The 24,670-nt window shown below is 56.3% G+C and overlaps 3 protein-coding genes across 12 annotated transcripts in view; all 3 read right to left on the minus strand.

Annotated features, from left to right (window-relative positions):
• Positions 1-3,664: 3,664 nt before the first annotated feature.
• Positions 3,665-12,458, minus strand: CRYBA2 (crystallin beta A2). Of its 4 annotated transcripts, none has more exons than XM_031651542.1 (8): positions 12,293-12,458; positions 11,519-11,662; positions 8,788-8,909; positions 8,294-8,508; positions 6,461-7,781; positions 5,577-5,718; positions 4,317-4,459; positions 3,665-3,874 (listed from the first exon to the last, which is right to left on the minus strand). In XM_031651542.1, exons 5-8 carry the CDS (start codon positions 6,619-6,621, stop codon positions 3,727-3,729), a joined length of 594 nt encoding a protein of 197 aa, XP_031507402.1. In that variant the 5' UTR covers positions 6,622-7,781; positions 8,294-8,508; positions 8,788-8,909; positions 11,519-11,662; positions 12,293-12,458; the 3' UTR covers positions 3,665-3,726. The 4 variants fall into 4 exon arrangements, with proteins under 4 accessions (XP_031507402.1, XP_021779711.1, XP_031507401.1 ...); XM_021924019.2 differs by having other exon boundaries at positions 12,099-12,458; XM_031651541.1 differs by having other exon boundaries at positions 6,461-6,625; positions 7,194-7,781; positions 11,519-12,458.
• A 40-nt stretch (positions 12,459-12,498) lies between these two features.
• Positions 12,499-15,378, minus strand: LOC108581418. Its single transcript, XM_017946997.3, has one exon. It carries the CDS (start codon positions 15,314-15,316, stop codon positions 14,858-14,860), a length of 459 nt encoding a protein of 152 aa, XP_017802486.1. The 5' UTR covers positions 15,317-15,378; the 3' UTR covers positions 12,499-14,857.
• Positions 15,379-16,267: 889 nt separating this feature from the next.
• Positions 16,268-24,670, minus strand: part of CFAP65 (cilia and flagella associated protein 65) — a 40,703-nt gene continuing 32,300 nt past the window's right edge. For 4 of the 7 annotated variants that reach the window (XM_009183106.4, XM_017947003.3, XM_017947002.3 and 1 more), the window contains 11 exons: positions 24,336-24,527; positions 24,077-24,235; positions 23,472-23,615; positions 22,756-22,869; positions 22,456-22,563; positions 19,863-19,907; positions 19,434-19,636; positions 18,848-18,976; positions 17,382-17,888; positions 16,560-16,697; positions 16,274-16,446 (listed from right to left, as the gene is read on the minus strand). In XM_009183106.4, coding sequence (XP_009181370.2) covers positions 16,362-16,446; positions 16,560-16,697; positions 17,382-17,888; positions 18,848-18,976; positions 19,434-19,636; positions 19,863-19,907; positions 22,456-22,563; positions 22,756-22,869; positions 23,472-23,615; positions 24,077-24,235; positions 24,336-24,527 — 1,824 coding nt within the window. In that variant the 3' untranslated portion in view covers positions 16,274-16,361. Of the gene's footprint in view, positions 16,447-16,559; positions 16,698-17,381; positions 17,889-18,847; positions 19,053-19,433; positions 19,637-19,862; positions 19,908-22,455; positions 22,564-22,755; positions 22,870-23,471; positions 23,616-24,076; positions 24,236-24,335; positions 24,528-24,670 lie in introns of those variants that run through there. The other 3 variants (XM_017946998.3, XM_017947000.3, XR_635809.4) reach the window with 3 other exon arrangements.

The raw sequence follows: 24,670 nt of genomic DNA on the forward strand, positions 1-24,670 counted from the left end.
CATTTGCTGCAACTGCTGGGGTATTCATCTTTGCTTGTGGAGGGTGCAAAGGAGCCAGGGAGAAGTGTGGGAGGCAGAATGTGGAGGGAAAAATGAGGGATCCCAGGTCCTGAGAGGATCCTAGTGGGACAAGGATGAAGCCTTTGGGATGTGGACCTGGAATCCGGTGGGAGCAAAGACTAGAGGTTGAAATGTTCCCTGTGGACCAAACTCGGACTCCGCAGAAGGGAAGGGTCTTGAAGGTGGGGTCAAGATCCCAATCCCTCTACCGTCTCATTCCTCTTACTGTTTCCCCCACCCACTATGGACAGAAAACAAGGAGCAGGAGGTAAGAACAGAAAATAGCAAGGGGCAGGACGTAAGAGCTGGGAGAGCTGGGAGGCATCAAAATTCGCCCACTTAATGCTCTCAGTGGGAGGCTGAGGTGTAAAGGAGAGGGTCCTAGAGAGGAGGTCTACCCAAATATCCCAGCTCTGAGCTGGGCAGGGATCGACAGTACAGGCTTTATGCTTCAGTCTTACCAAGAAATCAGTTGCTGAGCGGGTGGGGCACCAGGTAATGTGTGCATGGGGGGCAGTCATCTCCACCCACCTGGGTCTTGATCTTCACCATCCCCTTCTGCTGCAAGTATAGCTAGGGAAGCCAACAGGAGAGTCCTTGGCAGTTTCCCCTTCATCCCTTTCCTACCCTGCTGGGCGCTGGTCCCATGTGGTTCTGCAGATGGTCAGCCTGCCCAGAATGAACGGAGGACCAGAAGGTGAAAGCATTCAAGTTTAGACTGGCCTCTGTGACCCCCACTCCTTAGCTGTAGACAGATGTAGGAAGCAAAACATGACCCCTAGGTCCAGAAAAACCTAGAAGGTCCATGCTGGCAAAGGCTGCAGCAAATATTAACTCCCCTGACTTGTGTGTTGCACAGATGGGGCAACGAGACCCAGAGACCCGAGCCCAGTTCAGAGTCACACTTCTAGTTTCTGAAGCCGTCTTGCTGATTCTTCCGAGCAACCACAGATCCCCCTGCAGGGAGGGCAGCTCAGTCAAGGGCGGATTCCATATCTCCCTTTGCTCATTGCCTGCTCCCCAAAGCAAGCAGTGGGGAAGTGGCCTGCTGGGCTCTGAAGCCAGTTTGTCTGGGTTCTAGTTTCAACTCCTGACTCTCCCACTTTTTGGTTATGTGACTTTGGGGGAAGTAACATAACCTCTGTACTGTACTTGCGTTTCCTCATTTATAAAATGGGTATGGGCCAGCACAGTGGCTCATGCCTGTAATCCCAGCACTTTGGGAGGCCAAGGCGGGCAGATCACCTGAGGTCAGGAGTTCAAGACCAGCCTGGCTAACATAGTGAAACCCCGTATCTACAAAAATACCAAAATTAGCCTGGCATGATGGCGGGTGCCTGTAATCCCAGCTACTCAGAGGCTGAGGCGGAAGAATTGCTTGAACCCAGGAGGCAGAGGTTGCAATGAGCTGAGCTCATGCCACTGCACTCCAGCTTGGGCAACAGAGCAAAACCCTGTCTCAAAATAAAAATAAAAGTAAATAAAAATAAAATGGGTATGATAGTACCTGCCATACAGAATGATGAGGTTTATATGAGATAACACATGTGAAGGGTTTAGAACAGATTCTATACATGTAGCTATTGTAAATATTGCCATTCCACAAGGGGATGGGGAGGAGCCCGTGACCAGCCAGGAATCACAGGTTCCTCTGGGGCCCATAGAAGTTTGGGGCTCTGCTGAGGCCTGAGGCTTTTAGCCACAGCTCAGTTCAGCCTCCACCTAACAGCCTGGATTTAGGGCCAGGAACTCTGTGTTCAAATCCTGGTTTTGTCACCAATTAAGTGGGTGATGTCATCAAAGCTTCTCCTTGGACTCTCAGTTTGGTAAAGTAGATGAAATTGGAGAGTATTAGGAGGATTGAATGCAACAAGGGCCATGGACTCTAGAGCCCATTCGAGTGTAAAACAAAATTTATACCCCACCCAGAGCTCGTTCCCTTGGTCCCCTGACCCAACCCTAGGATCCAATGTCCCTACATTGACTACCCCAGTGCTTTTCCATAACACCACAAGCAAATGCTTGCGGTGTTACGGAAAAGGGGTTTCTCATGGAATCCTCCTAACAGGCCCTGTGCAGGACAGCAGTCAATAGCCCCAGATTACAAGGTGAGGGAATTGGGTCCCCGGTGTTCTGACTTATGGTCCAGAGCGCTTCTCAAAGGAGCAGCTGCCTGACTTTGCACAGCTGAACCTCTGGGGACTTCAGGTCCAAGTCTGACTGTTCCCTGGCATTGCCCTGCCCTGCCTGACCTGGGGCAATAATCAGAGCCACCCTTCGCCACTGATGGGTCCACTGGGGACTTGAAAACCCAAGAATCCCTGAAGGACAGGATGAGGGGAGTCCCAAGACTCTTGAGAAGCTCTGTCTGTGTAGGGGTCAGGGGGCATCACCAACCGGATTGAAGAGGGAACTGGGAAAAACCCATACTAGTGCCAGGGGCTCTAATGGCTGCAGCCATACTCAGCCCTGCCATGCCTGTGGGCACCTGCCACTTGCCCAGAACACAGGCCTCCTCTGAGCAACTGAGGGGTGGCTGCTACAGCTCACCAGTCTTCTGATGGGTAGGGAGGGAAAGGAAGAGTGAAGAGCGGGTGGTATGGAGCAGCTGACGGGGGGAGGTATGAAGATGCTTTCTAAATGCTGGAGTTCAACACCACTGCAAGGGATTGTCATTGCTCAAAGGGTCTGGGGGCTGGGCTCACAGGGTGAAAGTCTCCCCTTCAAAGGCCTTAGGAAGCAGTGGGATTTCCCACTAATTTCCCTCCTGCGAATGGAGCAAAGGGGACAACTGCAGGAGGCTCAGGCTTCCCTGACTGGGTAGGGAACTGGGTGAAGATAAAGGTTGAAAATGCTCTGGGATTACAGAGGAAGCTCAGACCTTCAGTGTACAGTAAGGAAGTTCTGCCCTGCATGATGGTACCTGGGCCAGGGGATGTGTGGAAGCTGCAATCCAGCTATGAGCCCTGCTGTGGGGGTGTGTCCACCCCACCCACAGGATGGCAAAGGTGCCATCTGAGCTAGCAGTACTCCTGGCCCGTAGTGGTGAACCTTACCAAGCAGAGGTTTGGGACGGGTGCCATTTAACAGAATTGCTAAGGTGGTTTTTTTTTTTTGTTTTGTTTTGTTTGTTTTTTTTTTTTTTTTGACGGAGTCTTGCTCTGTCGCCAGGCTGGAGTGCAGTGGCACCGTCTCCAGCCTCCGCCTCCCAGGTTCAAGCGATTCTCCTGCCTCAGCCTCCCGAGTAGCTGGGATTACAGGCACGAACCACCACACCCAGCTAATTTTTGTATTTTAAGTAGAGATGGGGTTTCACCATGTTGACCAGGATGGTCTCAATCTCTTGACTTTGTGATCCACCTGCCTTGGCCTCCCAAAGTGCTGGGATTACAGGAATGAGCCACTGCACCCAGCCAGAATGTCTAAGATTTTTACCAGCACTTTGCTGTCAGCCCCACCACAGCCTATCCACACACAACCTCAGCCATCTTACGCTTGGTAGCCAAGGATTCTGGAGCCTGTGGGGAGGATCAGCTTGGCAGGGAGGGACTCTCGCAAAGATGAGGATGGACATCACAAAGCAAGACACCAAGGAGGCAAGAGGGGCAGGAAGATTCAGGAACCTTTATTGAGGGTCTTCAGGGAAGGTGTCTGGGGCCATGGATCCTAGTGCTGGACTCTCCGGATGGACTGAAGCTGCCCAGTGTGGGCCTGTGTGCCGAACTCACTGTAGGTACGGAACTCTCCGCTGTGCCGGTCTCGTTCCAACACGTATTGGTAGCCTCGGTAGCCTGGGTACTGGTAGGCCACCCACCTAGGCCAGTGAGGGCACAGGGGCAGGGAGTAAGCTCTGCCCCCACCCCTACTCTATGTTCTCCACTAGCAGCCCCCCTTTTTGTAGCTCCCAACCCCCAGCTCCAAAATCATTTCTTCAACTTTCCCTACGTGGCTCTCTCCCTCCCCTGGCTACTGCTCCCAGTCTTCCTATCACGGTTCTCATCCTGTCTCCTGTACCGACCCTCCATTGTCTCCATACCCTCATGTTCTCCAGCCCTTCTTCTGTGCCTATATTTTCCTCTGCCCCCCATTCTCCTAGGACCTCCTCATTTCCTCCCTCCCAGTCTGTCTCCATCCTTGCCTCCAAGTCCCCAATATCTCTCTTAGCACCCTCCCCACATCGCTTTTCTCCACCCTCTCCCTTGGTCCCCATTGCTTTCCTGCTCTTCTCTCTGCCTAGTTCTGCTTCCAGGACTCACGCTCCGGAGCTGACTTTGAGGGAACCCACATCCTTGCTGGCCCAGCCCATGGAGGGCAGGGATGGGTAGTCATCAATGAGGTCAAACTTGCAACCTTGGAAGTTGTCCCCCTCAAACAGTGTCACACGGCTGTCACTGTGGTTCTGAGGCACAGGAAGGTTGGGACAGAAAGGTCAGGGCTTCCAAAGGGTTGTTAACAGATACATCCTCAGCCTCACTTCCCCCACCCATTGCCCCACACAAGCTGTGCAGCTGTCTAGGACCCACAGGCACTCCCAGAGCTCAGCCCATCAGCTCCCTGGCAGGCTGGGAAATGGATCACTCAGAGGCTCCCCCAAACCTGGCCTCTCCCATGGCTTTGGGCTAAGGAGGTGACTGGGGAGATAGGGTTTCCAGAGACCCTTTCAGGTCAGGACTAGAGAGCACCTTGTGACATGGGCCTGTTTTGCAGGAGCAAAGCCAGAGGTCCTTAAAGAAATCTGTCCCGTTCACCAAGACAGTTCCCTGAGGGCTTCACTGACTAACTGTGCAATCTCTTGCCCAGCCCCTCAGCACAGCCAGCCTCTCACAGATTAGTGCCCAGCTAAGGGGTACTGGTTGGCAGAATCAGAACAGACATGTCAGGGCATCAATACTGATTGCATCTTGGCTCTGGCCTTCCCACTGCAGGGTTCTTCAGCCTCTTGGAACAGAGGAAGTGGGCTGGCCTGGGCTGGGTCCTCTGCTCTCCACTCCCCAGCCCTACTAGCAACCAGGTCGGCACAAATGGAAAATGAGATCCTCTCTTCCGGTGTATTTGATTCATTACCAACACCCTCACACATACAATAACACATACACAAACACACACTGAGACTGACTATTTTCAGTGACCCTGGGCAAGCCACTTTGTCCCTTTGAGCCCCATTTCCACACCTGTGTATGGGGCTAACAGCAGCCACCCTGACCTCACAGGGCTGTGTGACGCCAGAGGCACTCACTCACACGTGTGGACTATTGGATGTGAGGGAACGCTAGACGCTCAGGAATGGGATGGCCTCAGTGCTGTCCATGGTGATGATTTCTGGATTCCAGGCCTACGCCCACAATCCCAACTTTCTTGGGGACACCCTTCTGATTCTGAGAAATAATGCTACTACCACCCATCTCGGAGTTTGTTTACATATCCCCCCTGCAGGGCTTGAACAGCCTTTCCAGGCGCCATGGTGAGGCCAGGGCCTGGAGTTAGGAGGCAGAGGAGGAGAAGTGGGCTGTGCTCACCGCGCAGAGCACTGGCCTGAAGGACAGCAGCTGGTTGCTGTTGTGGCTGCTGCTGCCACTCCAGGCGCTCCAGCGAGGATAGTCTCCCTTCTCCAGAATGAACTGCTGTCCCTGGAAGTCGGGGTACTCAAAGGCCACCCAACTGTTAAAGGAGAAGAGCTGGGAGGTATCTGCCTGAGCCGCACCCCCACTGCCTCCCCCTTGCTTACCATGATTGAAAAGACTGAGAAGCACAGTATTTTTCTCCAACCCCCAACCCTTCCCCTGACACACCCATTGTATGGCAATCCAGCCCCTCTCGCGACTAAAGATCCCAAACCTACTGTTCTCTGGGGTTTGAGGAGCCCAGGCTTCCCATTCAAGGACCCCAGGTTGTGAAGGAGTTTTCCTGGTTATGAAGATCTCCCGACCAAGAGCTCCTGCCCCAAAGGTTTAGGCCTTTGCACAGGGACACATTGGAGGACCCCTCCCGAGTATCATAGCAGGAACTGGGACCTCAGTTGGGGCAGGGGTAGGGGGCGGGAGGGTGGGAAAAGCTGGACTCTAAGACCAGGGTGGGGCCAGGGAAAAGGATTGGGTTTCTTTTGTTAAGCCAAGCGCAGAGCCTTCTACTTTTGCACAGAGAAAAACTCTGGGAAGGATGTAAGTACATTAGAAACTCCTTCACGGTGGGGTACTTCTCGCCCGTGTCTCTTTACCACAAAAATACACACTTTCCCATGATTTATCTTGGGATGGGTGGGGAATTTTGGGGAGGCTATGGGGTTTCCCAAGTTGGCAGGTCTCTCCAGGGTTCACGGGACAGGGTGCTGAGGCTCTGAGCCTGCGCCAGTGGAGCCCAGTGCCCCTCAACCTAGCCCAGCCGCGGCCAGGCAATCACTCACACGCCGTTTTCCACCTTGACCGAGCGCACCCTGCGCAGGCCTCCGCGCTCGCAGACGTTCGCACAGTCGCTCAGCAGCCGACAGCGACGGCCCTGGAAGTCCTCCTCATCCCAGAGCGTGAGGCTGGCGGGCGCTGGGCCCGGTGCGGGGGCGCTGCTCATGCCGCTGCGGACAGGAAGGATGGAACCACGCGTTCAGCGTCTCAAGAGCCCCGTTTCGAGCCACAGCCTGCCCAGTCTGGTTAGGAGGTGAAGAACCCGGGGACTGGACCAGGCCTTAGCTTCTGGACCCAGCTGCCAGGGGCTCGCCCTCTTCCCGCTCTCCCCGCCCTTTCCCACCCCAGCAGCGGGCATTCACCGGGTGGGTGAGCGCCGCACGCGAGAGAAATGGACGGGCTGCGAGGCTGCGCGCGGCCAGGCGGGCCGGGCTTTATACCCTGGCCTTGTCCCCCTGCCCGTACCCTTTCCTTCGGGGGTGGGGGAGCTGAGTCAGCAGGCAGGCTGCGGTCGGCTCTGGTCTCCGCTGGGGAGCCGAGGCCTCTCCCGCAGCCGCCGCTGTGGCCCCAGCCCCCGGGGAAGACAACAGAAAGTGCTGAGGCGCGCACCCCGCGCCCGCCGCAGCCCAGGCTGACTCGGCGCTTTCTTTCTTTCCAGCCTGAGCCAGGCAGGGCGTGCCAGGCCTCGGGGCAGAACTCGCCCTCCCTGGCCCGGCCCTCGGGACGAAGGGACCTGACCTCCCCGGGGCCTCGGGCTAAGACCGCGCTGCTGACTCGCGGAGCGGAAGTTCTTCCCAAAGTCTAATCGCCAGCCTTCCTCGGCCCTAGTCCAGGCCTCTCTTTTGGGCGATGCTAGGGCGGAGGTAGAGAAGGCTCTGCCCAAAGGATTCGCTTCACGTGCTCAGTCCTCTTTTTCGTGGAGTATCGGTCCACCGCGGCCCCTTTCCTCCCAAGTGTGCATTCCCAGATCCTGCGCCGCGTCCTCGGGGTGTCCTCGGGTCCGGGAAGGAGAGGAGGAGGTGATCAGGACCCGCCACGCGGCGGCGCCGGGCGCTGGAAACGACCGCCCGAGGGCCGCACGGTTTACTCAGAGTTTAGGCATAATAGCTACCGAGGGAGTGGCTTGACGCGGGAGGCAGGAAGAATGTTGGGCCTCAGCTCGGCCCAACCCGTGCCGCTTCGGGTCTCCCACAAAGTTCCAGGCTCTAAGGATTCCGGCCCCCAACGTCTGCCTGATGTTAGCAGCTGGGGATGAAGCGCTTAGTTCAGGCGGAGCTCTCTGTTCAGGCTTTCGGGTGCGTGAACTCCATCAATTCTAAAACTGACCTGTGAGGAAGATGCTGTTGTTGTCCTGCATTTCCCAGATGTAGAAGTGGAGGCCCAGAGGGCTTTGGAATGTGGTGGAGAGGTCACAGCTAAGAAATCTTGCAGGGCCGGCGCAGTAGCTCACGCCTGTGATCCCAGCACTTTGGAAGACCCAGGTGGGAGGATCTCTTGAACCCAGGAATTTGAGACCAGCCTGGGCAACACAGTGAAACTCCGTCTCTACAAAAACAAACAAAAATTAGCCGGTCGTGTTGGCATGCGCCTGTAGTCCCAGCTACTTGGGAGCCTGAGATGGGAGAATTGCTTGAGCCCAGGAGGTGGAGGTTGCAGTGAGTGAGGCGAAATCAAGCCATTGCACTCCAGCCTGGGCGACCGAGTGAGCTGGGGAAAGGCAGCGGTGGGGGGGCGTGGGTGTAGAGAAAGGGGGAGGGAGAGGAGGAAGAGGAAAAGGTTGGGAGCCCCAAAAAGGTTAGGAGCCCCAAGGGGTAGCTCCAGGTAGGAAATTTTCTCACCACTTGCAGTGGAATTTTCTAACCACAGCAGCTGTTAATGAGACACAAAGGCTTCTTGCAAAATTGTGAGTTTTCCTTAATGGTGGTGAGTGTGGGTGGGCATATTCCAGCAGAGGTAAGAGGGCCTAGTGAGAAGGGAGCTAATATTTTGTTGCTCCCACGAGTCACATGCTTCCCTTATGGGTCCTCAGGACAGTCCAGTGAGTTAGGTTTACCTGCACCGATATGAAAACGGAGGGTCAAAGAGGTGCAGGGCCTTGTCTAAACTCATATGGCTAGCCAGTTTCAGAGCAAGAATCGAGCTCGGACCTTTGGAAGCCAAAACCTGTGCTCCACCACTGTCCATCGGAGCTCCTGTGCCAAAAAGTGCTCACAGGCCAGCTGTAGCCACCCCAGCTCCCAGAAGCCTTGCCATACCAGCCTGCCTTCTAAGCCTTCTTCCCATTGTTCCATGCTCAGCCCATCTCAGAGCCTTTGCATTTGCTGTTTGCTACCTGGAGTGTCTTGGTCACAAGATGGTGGCATAGCTGGCTCCTGTGTCACCTCCTTGGTGATGCTGTTCCAGGCACCCTTCCGTCCATCACATCAGCCTTTTTTCTTTGTAGCATTTATCGTGCTGTAAAGTAATCGTTTTCATCTTATGTTTATGGGTGTACCAGCATCTGCCTTACCAGAGTGTAAGCTCCATTTAAAGGGGCAGGGACTGTGTTTTGTTCTCAGTTGTTATCCTCAAACTTAGCACAGTGCTGGATGCATAGTAGGCACTCAATAAAACTTCTTGAACGAGTGAGCGAACAAGGTGGTCAGGCGTGGGCAAAATGTCCACGGAAAATGGGTGTAGAGAAAATTCTCCAGTGGCAGTGGGGGGGTGGTGGCTTGCTCTCCCACCCTTGAAGTTCTGGGTTGCTGAGAGTGGGCCCTGGGGCCAAAGGCTCCCTTGGGCCTCTATTTTCCCTGGAGGAGTTACTGTTGGAGCTCGCAGTGTGTGTGAAGATGGGTGCCAAGAGTACAGGGCCCTAGAACTGGGCATGGAGGTAGAGTCCGAGTGAGGAGGATATGGATCAGAGATGGGACAATCTCAGGCAGGTTTGATTGGGGGTGAGGTCAGAACCGTGTCCTGATTCCCTACCCTAGCTGGGGTTTGAACAAATACAAACCGCAAGGAGGGAATACAAACTACAGAGTGCGCACGAGCTAGTTCTGGACCCCTGGTGTCCCAGTCTTTGCCTTCAGTGTCACCAGCCGGGGCAGCGGGGAGGGGTGAAGAATCAGATCTCTCCTTCCCTCCTTCCCCCACCTCTATCCGACAATTCTGAATTTGGCCACCAGAGGGCGCGAGCAGGCCGCGCTGGCCCGAAAGCTGGCGCGGAGGGCGGGGTGGAAGGGAAGGTCCAGGTCGGCAGGGACCGCGGGCGCGCGTGGCTAGTGCGTCAGGCTGTGCGTCTGCGCTGTCCCTGACGCGGGCGTCAAGTATTGGTCAGAGGGTGTGGGGGTGTCTGTCGGAGACTGGACACTGTGCACCGACCGGGGCTAGGGGCTGGGCGTACTCCCGAGGGCCGGGCTCCACGTGTGGGTCCGACGGCGGCATTCTGCAGGAGGGGTGCGTCGCGCCTTTTCCAGGGTTAGGGGAGGAGGAAAAGTGGGGAGGTCGTCCAGCCGAGATCCAGGTTAGAATTAAGAGTCCCGCTTGGAGTTGGGGAGGGGACCCCGTGTGTGAGAAGGGCCCCTCCTCCTCCTCCTCCAGTGTGAAGCTCTGGTCTTGGCGGCAGCCAGCCTTTTCCCTTTTCTACCTCTTCCCTCCTCTCGGAAATGGTATGGAGGTACCCCCACCTTCTCACCCCTTCACCCATGGCTTTTAGTTCTAGTAACTGCGACCAGCTCTCTCAGAAACGGGTATGCCTACCAACACCACCCATAGTCACTGGCCCAGAAGACCTCTAAACATCTCAGGGTTCCCCAACACCCTCAGGCCCCTCCTGACTTTGGGCCTCACAGTCATCGCCAAAGAGAACAACCACTGAGGGGAAGGGGCTTCCAGGCAGCCCTGCCTACTGTGCCAGCAGAGGACTCTGGGATCGATACCCCTTGGGTACCACGGACCCCCTCCCCGTCTCCTCCTTTCCCCACCAGGCTGGTCCAGCTCTGCCCCTCTCCCCAGCTGCCGTGCCCCCCCACCCCTAACAGCTGTTCCTGTTTGTTTTCCCAGATCAGTTGCGCCCAGAGCTTCCTGAAGGATGGGTGCCCAGGTGGCTTTGTTTGCCAGCTCAGTACAGTCACCCCTACCCCCTCCACATCCACAGGCTGGCCTTGGGGCATGGAACGGGAGTTACGTAGACAAAAAACAGCAACCCCAGTCGACACCTCACAGAGCCCTCAAAATCTCGCAGAGATCTTATCACCCTCAGACACCCCCACCCTGGCCTCATTCAGTTCTCCATCTCACACTGGGACTTCTGGGCCCTACAGGGAAATCCTCAGGCCCTCACCCCACCCCTAGCCACCGTCTCCTGCCCTCTGATTTCACCGAAACCCACATCCCATACAGACCCATAATATCCCACAGATAATCCTTTGAGCCTGAGTCCCCTCCATGAGGCCCTCACATCCCACCCAGACCCACATCCCATGTGGGGACACATAGATCCTGCAAGGAAGCCTCAAACCCACTCCTAAGCTCCTGCCCAGATCTCCATCCTCAGCAAAGGCCCTGAGAATCCCAAAGAAGTGGCACCTCTCTCACCTAGAGCCCCAACCCAGGAACAGCCTGACTGCTCAGTACTGCTGGGCAGCGGAGAGGGGCTGGTGGCTCATGTCTTCTCCAGCCAGTCGCCTCCCAGCCCTCCCCCTTCATTTTACTGGGAAATCATCCAGGGTTTGGGTACTGAAGATGCAAATTCAGGGAAGGGTGCCTTCCCCCACCCTGCCACCATCACCAGCCCCTCCTTTCCACCCCTGCTTCTCTGGCCCCCGCCCCCACCCCCAGTCTGGAGCCCAGAACCAGCAGATGAGCACCTTCCCTGAGGCTGTGCAGGACTGGTCTCCTGGGAGACAGAGATAACGGGTACAGAGACCAGTCTAGTTTAGGCCATTTAGGAGCCCCACCCCCACAGAGTCATTGTTCTATCCCACTAGAAACAGAGCCCCTCTCCTCTGCCTCTCAGTGGGGTTAGAGAACTGGCCACCATCCAGGGAGCTAGCAGGCAGCTTTCACCGTCGCTCACACACCTGGACACAAAGCCACAGGGCTGGCACAGGGTGACAGGGAGAGGGCACACACAGACACATGTTCAGTCAGATGGAGACAGAGTCATCCACAGTTCCAGGCACATAGATGTGATGCCACAAGCTTCGCATGCAAATAGTCTCGTTCTAGGATTCAATAGAAACCTCAATGTCATATTCATGTATGGGCAGACTTATTCCTCAAAGATTTAATACGATGTACTATGTGCCACGGGCTGTGCTGGGTACTGGACTCACAGGCGAATATGCCCCATCACTTTCACACGTGCACATACTCACTCCACGGTCACCCAGGGAGGCATCAGCTCAGCCACCCACCCAGGGTCATACAGACACTGAAGGGTGAAGAGAGTGGGTTAAGAGGCTGTTGTGATGATTTAAATGCATGTAAAACAGAACTGGCCTGCAATGTCCACCCAATAAATGTCCGCCGCCGCTGCTGCTGTGGTTGTGGTTATAACTGGCTCTGATGCATGTGCTTCCCATCACCCCTGGGGCTGGCCAAGTTGGGGGAGTGGTCAGGCTGCAAGCATGGCTCTGGGAGCGGTACCCTCCTTCTCACCCTGGTCCCTGGCAGAAGCCAGCCTAGTGCTCAGGATGGAGCACCTTCCTGCCTCACCGTATTTGAACCACTCCTTAGTTCATGACCTCAGTTTGGGAAGATTGGGAGGGTCAGAGGGCAGGGTGCCAATTTCCTTTGTTCTTGCTCAGGCCTCTGCTGTCTAGGAAAAAATGCTTGAGAACCGAGCCGAGGACCTGTCTTCTGGTGTCAGTGCTTGTCCTGGTGCCATTTGGGGCGTTTGGTCAGTCACTCCTCTCTTGAGGCCTCTGTTTTTTACCTGTAAACGAATCTGGCTGTGGGTCCTGGAGGGGCCTCCCAGCCTTGACTCCTGTGATGCCTCTGGAAGGTTCCTTCCCCTCCCTATCCAGCCTCTGCCTGCCCCACCCACCCACCCGCCTGGCCTAGCCAGAATGAGGGGGCGAGTTGCCACGGTCTCCATGGGGACTAATCTCCAAGAAGGTCAGTGAGGCTCTGGCACTGCCTTGGCCGGATGGGGATTAGCACCTGGGTATGAGTCTCCCCCCTGCCACCCAGTGCCTCCACTCCCGGGTCCCCCCACTCTCACACAGACCCTAGGCGGCCTCTAGGCCCAGAAATTCCAAGGCTAGGCCAGAATCATTGGGGCGGGTGGGGGCAGAGCAGCTGCTATAGCTGTTGGCTTGTCCATCTGTGGCCAAGAGGGAAACTGAGAGAGATGGAGTCAGATCTGTGCCCCTCACTGGCCCCCGGTGTCCAGCCACAGCCTGGGCCTTGCCCCTCCCTCACGTTCTGTCCTTTATTGGGAGGAGATGGGCTTCCAAGATAAGGGTATCACCCTCCCCCCACCTCCAAACCTGGCTCCCACCTAGAAACCACCTGTTTATCCTCTGCTGGGGCTAATTCCCACCCCAGTTTGGGGTGGGATGGGGCTGTTTCGCAGCTTCGCCCTTTCTCCATACACACAGTGCCTCCTGCCTCTGGTCCCCTGAGCCCTAACCCCATGTCTCCACATCCCCCATCCCTCTCAGTGTACATCTCTTGTTATCTTGAATTGTCTCCATGTGTCTCTCTCTGTTACTCTTCCCTGGTTTCTCTCTGGTCATCTCTGTCTCTGGTCTCGCTCTCACAGTCTGGGGTCTGCAGCCTCTGCGGCCCCTGAGATCTCCCCTGTGTTCTCACACCCCTCTGTCCTTCTGTCTATGCTCTTGGTCTCTTTCTCATCCTTCTCCATTTCTCTTCTGCTGTTTCTCAGCTGCTGCACTCCAGCTGCTCAGTTCCTTTTCCACTTCCCCCACTACCTGGTCCCTCCCCCACCCAGGGTGCTGACAGGGACGACAGGAAGCAGGCCCCAGCTTTGAGCAGGAGGGGGAGGGGGCCTGCCTCGCACACCAGCTGCTGAGTGCCCCCCTCCCCATGCAGCCCCGCACCTGCAGGCCTGCCCAGCACCGGGAGACTCCGCCCCCAGCCTGGCAGCTGAGGAGGGACCTGGATGAGAGGCCAGATCCCTGGTAATGTCCAGCAAACGCAGTCTTAGGGATGGATGGGGGGCGGGGGGCTGGGGAAATTAGGCCCCGGGGTGAAGGGGTAGTAATTCTCAGTCACCAGGAAAGATCCCAGCCCAATGGGTGGCAGCCTCCTTCTCACCACCCTCCCCTCAAGGCCGTGTGTGTGTGTGTGTGTGTGTGTGTGTGTGTGTGTGTGTGTGTGTTTGGGAGGGGGTCGTTCCAGGCGGAGACCTCTTTGTTGTGCAGACCCAGGATGTGGAATCCTGGCCCCTGCCATGGTTGGGGAGGGAAGAGGAAGCCCTGGAAGACACAGGGAAGGTGCGCCGGGACCATGCCAGGCCCCTGACAGGCAAATCTTCCAATGCCAGGCAAAGAGCAAAGGGCTGGCCCAGGACAGAGCCAGGTCAGGGGGGCCAGGAGAGGGCTGCACACACCCTAGCCCAGGACCCAAGGACCTTCCCCCGCCCCTGGGGCTGCTCCTTGAAGAGCCCTCCTGTAGTCCACCCTCTCCTCAGACCTGCCTGGGATCTGTCCAACACCATCTCGCCCTCTCCCCCTCCTCTCTCTGTGCCACAGTCTCGGGCTCAGCAGATCCTTTGGGGCCTCTGGGTAGTTGGGTGACATAGGGGCACTAGAGCCGGTGGTGGTGGAGGGGACAAGCCAGCACCTCTAGGAACATGCAATTTGGAGGGACTTCTGACCCATCTCCCGGGGCTGCCTCTGCCTGAGCTGAGGGCTGCCTACCTACCCCACCCCAGCTGATGAAAGCGAGGACGTGGGATTCTGAGGTTTGAGGAAGGTGGTGAACGGCTGTGCCTGGGGGCTTGTCCTTTTCAGTCAGTCTGACTGTCACAGACATGGTTAGACTGAAAGAGGGACCAAGGAGGTGTCAGGGAGTGACATCTCAGGATGTCAGCAGCACCAAAGAGATCCTAGGAGTGGATTTGATGTTCCATGGAGGCCCTCAGCTTCCCCCGCCCAGATTTTCCACGCATCAGCCTTGGCTCCAACTCCGTGAGGGCCTCCATCTTCCCCAGCATGGCCAGGAGCCCAAGAACCTGGACAGGAGGCTGGGGAAGCCCTAGCCCTTGCGGGAGGCCAGACCAATCGTTCACTGAGCAAATGGGAAAACCAAGAGGCCGGGAAATGACTTGCCCAAGGCCACAGAAGTCGCGGGGACAGAGGCGGACTAGAATCCGGGTTTCCACCTCCAGAAGGGTTTCTGTTCTGGGCCACGGCCCCCTTCGCCACCCGCTGGAGCCGGCTCAGCCCGTATTACGACGCAGAATGGAGCCTGGCAGCCCAGAAGCTGCGGGCAGGGCAAGGCAGGGCGGGTGGGGCCGGATGGGAGCCGGATCTCCACTTGAGCGGCGCACAGCCTCTCCCACCCGTATGGTGGCGATGGCGGTGGCGGTGGCGGCGGCAGGTGCCTGCGTGGCGATCAGGCCGGGCCCCCGGGCTGGTGCTGAGAGGCCGCCCCTGCCTCACGCGAGCCGAACGAACAAAACGCTCAGGTCCGGTTTGTGCGAGGGGCTCGTCGCGGGGCGGGAGCGGAGGGCCCGGGGCCTGGCGGTCGCCCTCGGTGATCTCCTGGTCCTGGTCTTCCGCGAGCGCAGTGCTGCACAGCGCCCCGCTAGCCTCCGCCCTCACCTGAGCGCATCTGCGGCTGACACGTCGGCGGCCGCGGCGGCCACCGCAGGTGCGCACCTGGCCCGCCCCTCCCTTCCCAGCCATCCTCCGCTTGGCTTTCCTGGCCCCTCTGCCCGGCCCAGCCTAGCTTGGCTTCGTCCCCAGCCCACGCCTTGGAGCTTGTCCCGGAGCCCGGGCTCAGTGTGCTCTTATACTGCCTGTTCAGTCCCCGCCCCCAGACACACACACTCACACCTGTCCAGGCGCCCGTTTGCTCGGGGCAAATATTGACTCATGGAGGCGGAGCCCCCCCGTCCCTCCCCCGCTCCGGCTCTGAGACCGGAGCTTCTCCGAGGCCTTGGTGGCGGGGGCGGAGGGGAGGGTGCTGGGGACCTGGGCGCCTCTGGAACAACACCAGATGTCACTTTTCCACCCACCTGCCTCTGGGAGGGAGGAGCCGAGAAGCAGAGGACAGAAGCTCCCAGGCAGGGGTTAGGAGGAACCGAGAGGTGGGTATCCATCCTCGTCTGAGGACTGATTCACAGTGGGAGTCGCTTAGCAGGGTCTGTGGCCCGAAATCCAGTGGTGACCTCGACCCGCCCCAGCCTAATTCCTGGCCCTCCGCGGCGTGCCTCTGTTCTCCTTCCTCCCCAGCCTCTTGGGCTCTTGGAGCTCGCCAAATGCTAAGGGGTTGGCCCTGGGGGTGCCGAGCCTCAGAGCAGGCGCGGCGCGGAAACGTGAGGGGTGGCCCTGCCCCGTGGACACCTGCTTCGCTGGCCAGGCCTGGCACTCAGTTACTGTGCACCAAGCTACGCTGGGGCAAAGGCCAGCCAGGCCCCGCCCGGAGCGCCCTCCACTGGCCAGACCCGGTCCAGCGGCCGGCAGCTAGCGGCAAGGTCTCAGTCCAGCTGCAGTGCGGGCGGCGAGTGCAACCTCCCGGGCCCTAAGTTCCCGCCGCACCTCTGCAGTCAGCCCAGGCTGCTCCCTGCCATCCTTCCCTCTCAGAGCGTGCGCACACGTTTCCCCCTCGTCGGGGAAATAAAGTCAAGGTAGATATAGAAAAAAGACTAGATGCTTTTACTGGCGGGGTGGCGGAGAGGGGGCCAGGCATGACCTAAGGCGGCATGTCGGAGAGGCTGGGCGCGGGCATCTACAGAAGGTCGGTAGGAAGTGGCATCACCGGGTGGAGTACCTCTGCTTGCTGCGTCGGCAGCAGCGTGTCCGGGGTCAGAATCCTGGAAGACAAAAAGTCCCAAGTAGGGGTGGGGACAAGGCTTAGGGAAGAGCCTGCCTGCCCCCCTCGCCCCTCCGGCGCCGTCTGCACGGCCGCTGGCCCCGGCGCCCCTACCTGGGCACACAGAGCGGTGGCAGGGCGATGACGCGTGGCCGCGAGGTGAGCACCACCTCCCCGCGGCTCGCTTCCACCAGGATGTTCTGGATCATGTTCTCCAGCAGCGCCTCCTGCAGGTTGGTGAAGGCCGGGAGCCTGCGACGGGGCGGGGGCTAGCATGAGCGTGGCCGCAGTGACCGCGCGCCTCCTCGCTCGCCTGTCCGTGCGGTACAGTGTGCCGCGAGCTCTACAGAGATTCCCATTCGACTCCCTTCATCCACTACAGTATGGGCCATCCTTGTTTCAATGTTACAGACGTTCCAAGTGTGGCTAAAAGATTCCAAGTTGCCAAATATGCTGCTGGTTTAAGGGGTGGGATTCAAACCCAAGCAATGTAGTAGGCATCTCAGGGTCAAGTTTGGAGAAAGGTAGGGAAGTGATGAGAAGGCGCAGAAGGGACTGGGTGGGGCCTAGGGAATCCCTACAAGGACGTAAATCATCTGTAGGGCAGCCCCAGTGGGAAGTCCCACCTGCAAGACAGGTGGTCCTTTTCTGGCTCTAGAAGCCCATTTACAAGACTTTGCAGACTATAACAATTCTCCTGGTAGTCATGCCTTGGTAAATGTCAACAACCAGTTCTCAGAGAAAAAAGAATGAAGTTCAGTGTTGGTGCTCAGCTGATACTCCCGCAGAGGCCTTAAGCTACCAACATGACCTCACTAAGCACTGACTGAGGATGAAATGTGCATACAGGCAGCAGCTGTCCTTGGCATCCCATTGCCTCCTAGGAGCCTTCTGCACTTCGCCTCCTCCCATCCTCACTGGGGCCTGGCTGCTCACCTTCTGATGGCCTCCTTCTCGTCCTGTTCTTGCTCCTCCTTCACCATGACTTTCAGCTGCTGTTGCCACTGCCATCGAATGGACTCCTGGGACTCAGGCTGTGGTGTGGGCCTCATCCCTGCCCAGCTCACTTTCTCTTCCTTCTCATCCCTCTCCTCCTCCTTCTCTATCTCTTCCTTGCCCAACTCCTCCTCCTCTTCTGTCTCCTCTTCTTCCTCCTCTTCCTCCTCCAACTCCTCTTCTTCCTCTTCACCCTTCTCCTCCTCCTCCCCTTCTTCTTTCTTCCCCAACCCTGGATCGTGCTCTGGTCTGTCTTCCTTCGGCTGCTTGCCCTTCCCATCCTCCCAGCTGCTGGAGGGTAGAGGCAGGATTGGCATTAAGTACAGGCTGTTTTTCTGGTCCCTGAACTTAGCTGATGGCTCATTCCAGAACTGGCAGAAGTACGGCACCTGCTCCACCAGGCTTTGGTCCACAGCCTCATGGAAGTTCTTGTCTTCCAGCAGGCCCCTAGGTGGCAAGGAGAAGGAGAAGGCCCTTGCTGAGGGGCCCTGAAGCCCCTGGGGAGGCCTGGCTTAAGAGCTAGGTGCTAGGTGGGAAAGGGGCTGCTAGGTGGGGAGAGGGGAGCCCTTGGTCAGTTGTTCCTCCTGTCCCTTCTTTCAAGGAAGACATCTTTGAGCCTCATGAACTTTTAGAAGCAAGCATAGTATGGTGGAGGCAGGGCAGGTCAGATTCACACACATACTGGGCAGGAACCCTGGGGAGACAGTGAACTGGCTCCAGACTCATCTGCCAACCCTGGAAAGGGGCAGAACTCAGGACACAGACCTGAGAATCCCTCCAGCCAGCTCCATCAGAGCCCCACTGTCCTGAGGTGGGTGGGTCGGGGGGAAAGTGGCAGGATCTTGCAAAGAAGTTCTGTTTCTTTTTTTCTTCTCTCTTTCATTTTTTCTCTCTTTCTCTTTCTCTCCTTCTCTCTCTCTCTTTTCTTTCTCTCTCTCTTTTCTTTCTCTCTCTCTGTCTTTCTTTCTTTCTTTGTTTTTCTTTTCTTTTCTTTTTTTGAGACAAGGTCTTGCTATCTCCCAGGCTGGAGTAGAGTGGTGTGATCATGGCTCACTGCAGCCTCAACATCCCAGTTAATCAAGCTAATTAATGGTCTCAAGCTATCCTCGCACCTCAGCCTCCCAAGTAGCTGGGACTACAGGCATGCACCACCATGTCCAGCTAATTTTTGTATTTTTTGTAGAGATGGGGTCTTGCTATGTTGCCCAGGCTGGTCTCAAACTCTTGGGCTCAAGCCATCCTCCCACTTCTGCCTCCCAAAGTGTTGGAATTACAGGCAAGAACCTCCGTGCCCCACCAAGTTCTATTTCTCAAGAAAGGAAGAGTGCTGGAATGTAAGGGGCTCTGGCTGAATGAGCTGAAGGGATGAGAAAGTGGCAGTGAGGGCCCAGGGTGTAAGCTGGTACCTGATGATGGTGGTGAGAATGTCAACCAGGAGCTGCTTCTCCTGCTTGGAGACAGGGCCCCACTTGTTAGGGGATTTTCCCTCGGAAGTCTCTGACTCTTCCCTGGGGGCCTTCCTCTTTGGCAGCTCCCTGTGGCAGCCATGACATTCTGAGTGGCCTGGGCAAGCCACCATGCTGAGGTTGGGGGCACAAGCTGTGGTGGTAGCTGCCCAGTGATGAGGACACAGATGAGTTTGAGGCACTCCCAGTCTTAATCCAAATGTAGTGCTACTGGGCTCAGAGAACCAAGCTCAAACCCTCAGAGTAGCACAGGAGCTAGAGAGACTCCCAGTTGGAAAAAGAAGGAACAAAGAGGGGCAGGGGGTGCCTAGGTGTGTTCTCCAGGGGGCTCTGGCTCTTTCGTCCCCCTTTCAAAAGGGCCTAAGTGGTAATGGGGCATCCTGGGCCCAGAGGCACTCAGTGAGTCCCACTGCCACTGCCCATGCTCCACCCCTCACCATGGGTTGGGTCTGGGCAGCCCCTGCTCTGGAGTGGAAGAGGAGACAGAGAGAAGAGGAAGGCGACTGCTGCCTTTCCATGAGCTTACCGGTGCAAAAAGTGGCAGGGAAACTCTGAGAAGAAGTTAGCCAGAAAGTAGTCGGTGGCATGAGCTCGGGCGGTAAGGCCCAGGCAGAGCATGCCTGGAGAGGGTGGCTGGGGGCAGGGCCAGGACATCTCCTCCTTTGGGGTCTGCAGTTTCCAGCTGGCGGGCCGGCTGACAGACTGCTGGTTCTTGACGGGAGGCAGCGTCTTTGGGAAGGGAGGGACATGGATGACAAGGGTTTGGGCACTGTACTCACATCACCAATGGGGTCCTTGACCTAGTTCCCCATCACATGAGCGTGTGGCCCCACTCATTGGCACTTTCATCCCTCCTTTCTGGGAGGCTGGTCCAGGGGTCGGAGGTCTCTCTGGGAGAAAGCAAGGACCCTCCCAAGTTGTCCCGAGAAGATGGGCCTGGGGCTCGCTGCCTCACCTTGTACTTCCTCACAGGTTCACAGGCTGTGCAGCATGTTCTCTTCTGTGGAAGAAGAGAGATCCTTGCTTCAGATGCAAGAGGCCCAGCCGGAGGCAGTGCCTCATGCCTGTAATTCCAGCACTTTGGGAGGCCAAGGCGGTGGGATCACCTGAGGTCAGAAGTTCCAGACCCGCCTGGCCAACATGGCAAAAGCCCGTCTCTACTAAAAATACAAAAATTAGCCAGATGCAGTGGCACATGCCCGTAGTCTCAGCTACTCAGGAGGCTGAGGCTGGAGAATCGCTTGAACCTGGGAGGCGGAGGCTGCAGTAAGCCAAGATGGCGCCACTGCACTCCAGCCTGGGCAACACAACGAGACTCTGTCTCAGAAAAAAAAAAAAAAAAAGAAGATGTGAGAGGCCTAAAGAGACTCCCCCACTTTGATCCTCTCGCTGCCCTCTTGGTCCTGCCCAATTCCCTGTCACATTTTCCTCTAGAACCTTCCCTAGAGAAGTGCTGCCTGCAGACCAGGAAATTCCGGTTTCCTGAGTGAAGTAAATGCCATCAAATGTAGGTGGGCAGCTCCAAGGGTGCTTGCCCTGGTGCCCTGGAGCTCTGTGGTTCGGTGAGATGAGAAATCAGTCTCCCTCATTAAGATTTAATTCAGAAATTCTTTCTCTCATGCCCCCAAGGAGAGTTGGGTTTTTTGTTTTGTTTTGTTTTGTTTTTTAAAGACAGGGTCTCACTCTGTCACCCAGGTTGGAGTTCAGTGGCCCCATCATAGCTCACTGCAGCCTCGAACTCCTGCATTCAAGAGATTCTCCCAACTCAGCCTCCCAAGTAGCTGGGACTACAGGTGTGAGCCACCACACCAGCTAATTTTTAAAAATGTATTTCTGTAGATGCAGGATCTCACTATGTTGTCCAAGGCTGGTCTTGATCTCCTAGGCTCAAGCAATCCTCATGCCTTGGCCACCCAAAGCACTAGGATTACAGGTATGAGCCACGGCGCCTGGCCTTAGAAAGTAATTCGTATCCACAGTGGGGCCACAGCTTCAGAGGGGAGCAGTGACTCCCTATGGGTTCAGTGTGGCAGACACCAAGGTGACCGAGGAGCAAGAATACCAGAGGTCATTCTTGAAAGAGGTCATTCTTGAAAGAGGTCATTCAAGAAAGGTTGTGAAATTAGGGGAGGAACCAAGACAAAGTGCTGTCTCGTGTTTATTGTCGGACCCTCCCCCTCCCAAAATACATACTAATAGCTCCCATTCAGTGAGCACTTCCTGGGTGCCAGGCACTGTTCTAGGCACTTTACTGGTATTAACTTATTTAATCCTCACAACAATGTTACAAACCAGATATCTCACTCACATTGAAAAATATTTTTAGACTTTTATCTTTTTTTTTTGAGACAGAGTCTCACTCTGTCTCCCAGGCTGGAGTGCAGTGGTATGATCTCTGCTCACTGCAACCTCCGCCTCCCGGATTCAAGCGACTCTTGTGCCTCAGCCTCCCAAACAGCTGGGATTACAGGAAACTGCCACCACTGCCAGCTAATTTTTGTATTTTTAGTAGAGACAGGGTTTCACCATGTTGGTCAGGCTGGTCTCGAACTCCTGACCTCAAGTGATCTACCTGCTTTGGCCTCCCAAAGTGCTGGGATTACAGGTGTGAGCCACCACGTCCAGCCTAGGCTTTTATCTTTAACCTTTTTAATATGGAAAATTTCAAATGTATACAAAAGTGGAGGGGATGCTACAAAGAACTCTCCGTTGCCCATTGCCCAGCTTCAACAACTAGCACCTCATAGCCAGTCTGGTCCAAGCTGTGCCCCACCTCTGGATTATATTGAAGCAAATCCCAGATGTAATAGTACCCACCCCTACTTCTTACAGCTGAAGGTACTGAGACATTACATGGGTTGGCTGAGATCACAAAGCCAGAAATCATTAACTCCAGGAATGAAACCTGGGCAATCTGTTTCCAGAGCCTGCCCTTGAAGCCACAGTGTCTTCCATCAGAAGGTGAACTCTAGGCTGGACACAGTGGCTCATGCCTGTAATCTCAGCACTTTGGGAGGCCGAGGTGATCAGATCACCTAAGGTCAGGAGTTCGAGACCAGCCTGGCCAACATGGTGAAACCCCATCTCTATTAAAAATACAAAAATTAGTCGGGTCTAGTGGTGGGCGCCTGTAGTCCCAGCTACTCGGGAGGCTGAGGCAGGAAAATTGCTTGAACCTGGGAAGTGGAGGTTGCAGTGAGCCACTGCACTCTAGCCTGGGTGACAGAGTGAGACTCTGTCTCAAAAGAAAAAAAAGAAGAAGGTGAGCTCTGCTTGTCTCCCCTGAATCCCCAGCGTGCAGCACACAGTAGCCACTCATTAAATGCTGGCTACATGAGGCAGGGAATGGACAGCCAGACTTCTCTATCCAGAGAGCCTCTCCGGATGGCTGTGGAGATGCTAAGCTGAGTCTAGTGAATGGAATCTAATCTCTTAGGGAAGGCTGGCTGGTTTGGCCTGGAAGGCCACCTTGGCCCACTACCTCTGTCCCCTCTGGTAAGGCCAGTCAGAAAGATCTGGGTGTTTGAGATCTACTCAGCCCTTCTCACCTTCACTTTCCTGTCAGTGATGGTAAACTCCACTTCCTGCCGCACCTTCTCATCCTTCCACTCCTGCAGCTCCTCGTGATACTGCCTCATGAGCTGCTGTGGGTACAGCTATGGCCCAGGACAGAGAGAGAGAAGGCCAAGGTCTGGAGCTTGCCCTGGGCCTTTGCTGTAGGCCCTCTCCCTTCCAAGGGCTGACTTCCGCCTTTTGCTGGGGTCTGGGGATCTCACAGCCCATCTCACCCCACCCCAGCATTGGGAGCCATGCCTCCATCCCACCTTACCCCTGGGGCTGGTTCCTACCTTGCAAATCAGGTCTACACTGTAGAAGCTGGCATGCACAGAGGCCCTCAAGGTCACCACAAATGGGACCGTCTCTTCAGGAGCCACCACCCCTATCATGGGACTCACGGACACCTGTTGATTTGGAGAAGGAGTCTCTGGAGATTCACAGGGTTGCAATTGGATAGGATGGCATGGAATAGGATGGGATGAGATGGGACAGGGTAAGACAAGATGGGACAAGATGGGATGGGATGGGATGGGACAAGATGGGATGGGATGGGATGAGATGGAGTTGAGTGGGATGGAGTGGGATGGGATGGGGTGGGATGGGATGGGATGGGATGAGGTGGGATGTACTAGGATGGAGTGGGGTGGGATGGGTTGGGATGGGATGGGATGGTGTGGTGTGAGATGAGGTGGGATGGAGTGGGGTGGGGTGGGATAGGATGGGATGGGATGGTGTGGGATGGGATGAGGTGGGATGGATTGGGGTGGGATGAGGTGGGATGGAGTGGAGTGGGGTGGGGTGGGATGGAGTGGGATGGAGTGGAGTGGGATGGGATGGGATGGGATGGAGTGGGGTGGGATGGGATGGGATGGGATGGGGTGGGGTGGGATGGGATGGGATGGGATGGAGTGGGGTGGTATGGGATGGGGTCGTATGGGATGGGGTCAGGTGGGGTTGCATGTGTCCAGAGTTCTGATGGAGGTTCAAGGGCTCAGGGGACTCTCACCTCCCCAAAATCTAGAGGACTTGGCTGCCAGGAGAAGGCAATTTCCTCGTTCTTGGAGATGTTGTTGAGGAAGAGCAGGCGGCTGCACTTGCTCTGCACAGGGATGTTTCCCAGGGAAATATGGGACTGGGACAGGAAGACATCCTGTGGGTGGAGAGTAGAGGTAAAGAAATAAGAATTGGCCAGGTGCGGTGGCTCATGCCTGTAAGCCCAGCACTTTAGGAGGCCAAGGCGGGCAGATCACGAGGTCAGAAAATCAAGACCACTGGGCCTGGCCCTCTTGACACTGTTCAACACCCCCACTCCTGTGCCATCTTTTAACATCCTCATCCCAGATAAGAGGGTGGGATGCAGGGCCCTGTGGCAGGTGGAGTGGCTTGAGCAGAAACACCTGTGGGCACTAGGTGGCAGGGTAGGCCTCTCATGGAGCCGGTGCCACCTCCTGAATCTGGAGGAGGGTGAGTTCCAAGGCCTCATCTCAGACTCTGTCCTTCCTCAACTACATCTCATGTCCCTCCCAGCCTCCCCATTGTTCTGTCCTGGCCATCCTGGGCTCTGAGGCTCTTCCCCAAGGCCTCAGGCCTTCCCAGTTCCCCTTTCCCCACCTGTCCAGGCACCACCAGCCTAGAGTGTATGGAACTGTTGTCCCACGAGGAGATGTTGTGGAATGGGGCTGTGTCCCCCATCATATGGGGGTCGTAGCCCACTCCCTGGAAGTGGATGAGGGCCGAGTTCCATCCCAGGATGTGTATGGGCACGTCCACCTGGGGAGTTAGGAGGGTTGGGGTAGGGACTGGTCAGAGGGAGGCCTGCTGAGGAAGCCAGCACCACCCCACCTCCCACATCATCCAGGCTGCTGCTCACCATGTAGGTCTTGGCCTCAATAGGTGAGAAGATCCACAAGACCCGTGCAGTGGTACCTGGCTGGATCTCCCCTTTGGGGTTGAGGCAGCAGAAGATGGGGTGATCGAAATTTTTTTCCTGAACCTGTGACAGGACATCGGTCTGGACCTCATATGTCACAGGCACTGAGCCACCATTATACAGCTCATAAATCTGCAGGGGGCAGGAATAGGAAAATTGCCACATCAGTTCAGGACTGCAAACCAGAAAGCCTGTGCCCACTGTGGGAGCACAGGCTGATCTCCATGATGTCACCCTTTGAGTCTGTGAGCTCCTCTAAAGATCTCTGATTTCTC

The sequence above is a fragment of the Papio anubis genome, chromosome 10 (assembly GCF_008728515.1).
Source record: "Papio anubis isolate 15944 chromosome 10, Panubis1.0, whole genome shotgun sequence".
NCBI classification, from domain to species: domain Eukaryota; kingdom Metazoa; phylum Chordata; class Mammalia; order Primates; family Cercopithecidae; genus Papio; species Papio anubis.

Excerpts from the sequence above, each read along its gene's own strand:
- CRYBA2 (XM_031651542.1), bottom strand. The coding sequence starts at position 6,621 with ATGAGCAGCGCCCCCGCACCGGGCCCAGCGCCCGCCAGCCTCACGCTC. Across the intron at positions 5,719-6,460 it reads GTCAAGGTGGAAAACGGCGT|TTGGGTGGCCTTTGAGTACC; the intron begins GTGAGTGATTGC and ends CTCCTTTAACAG. Across the intron at positions 4,460-5,576 it reads TCAGGCCAGTGCTCTGCGCG|AACCACAGTGACAGCCGTGT; the intron begins GTGAGCACAGCC and ends CCTGTGCCTCAG.
- LOC108581418 (XM_017946997.3), bottom strand. The coding sequence starts at position 15,316 with ATGGCTGGGAAGGGAGGGGCGGGCCAGGTGCGCACCTGCGGTGGCCGC.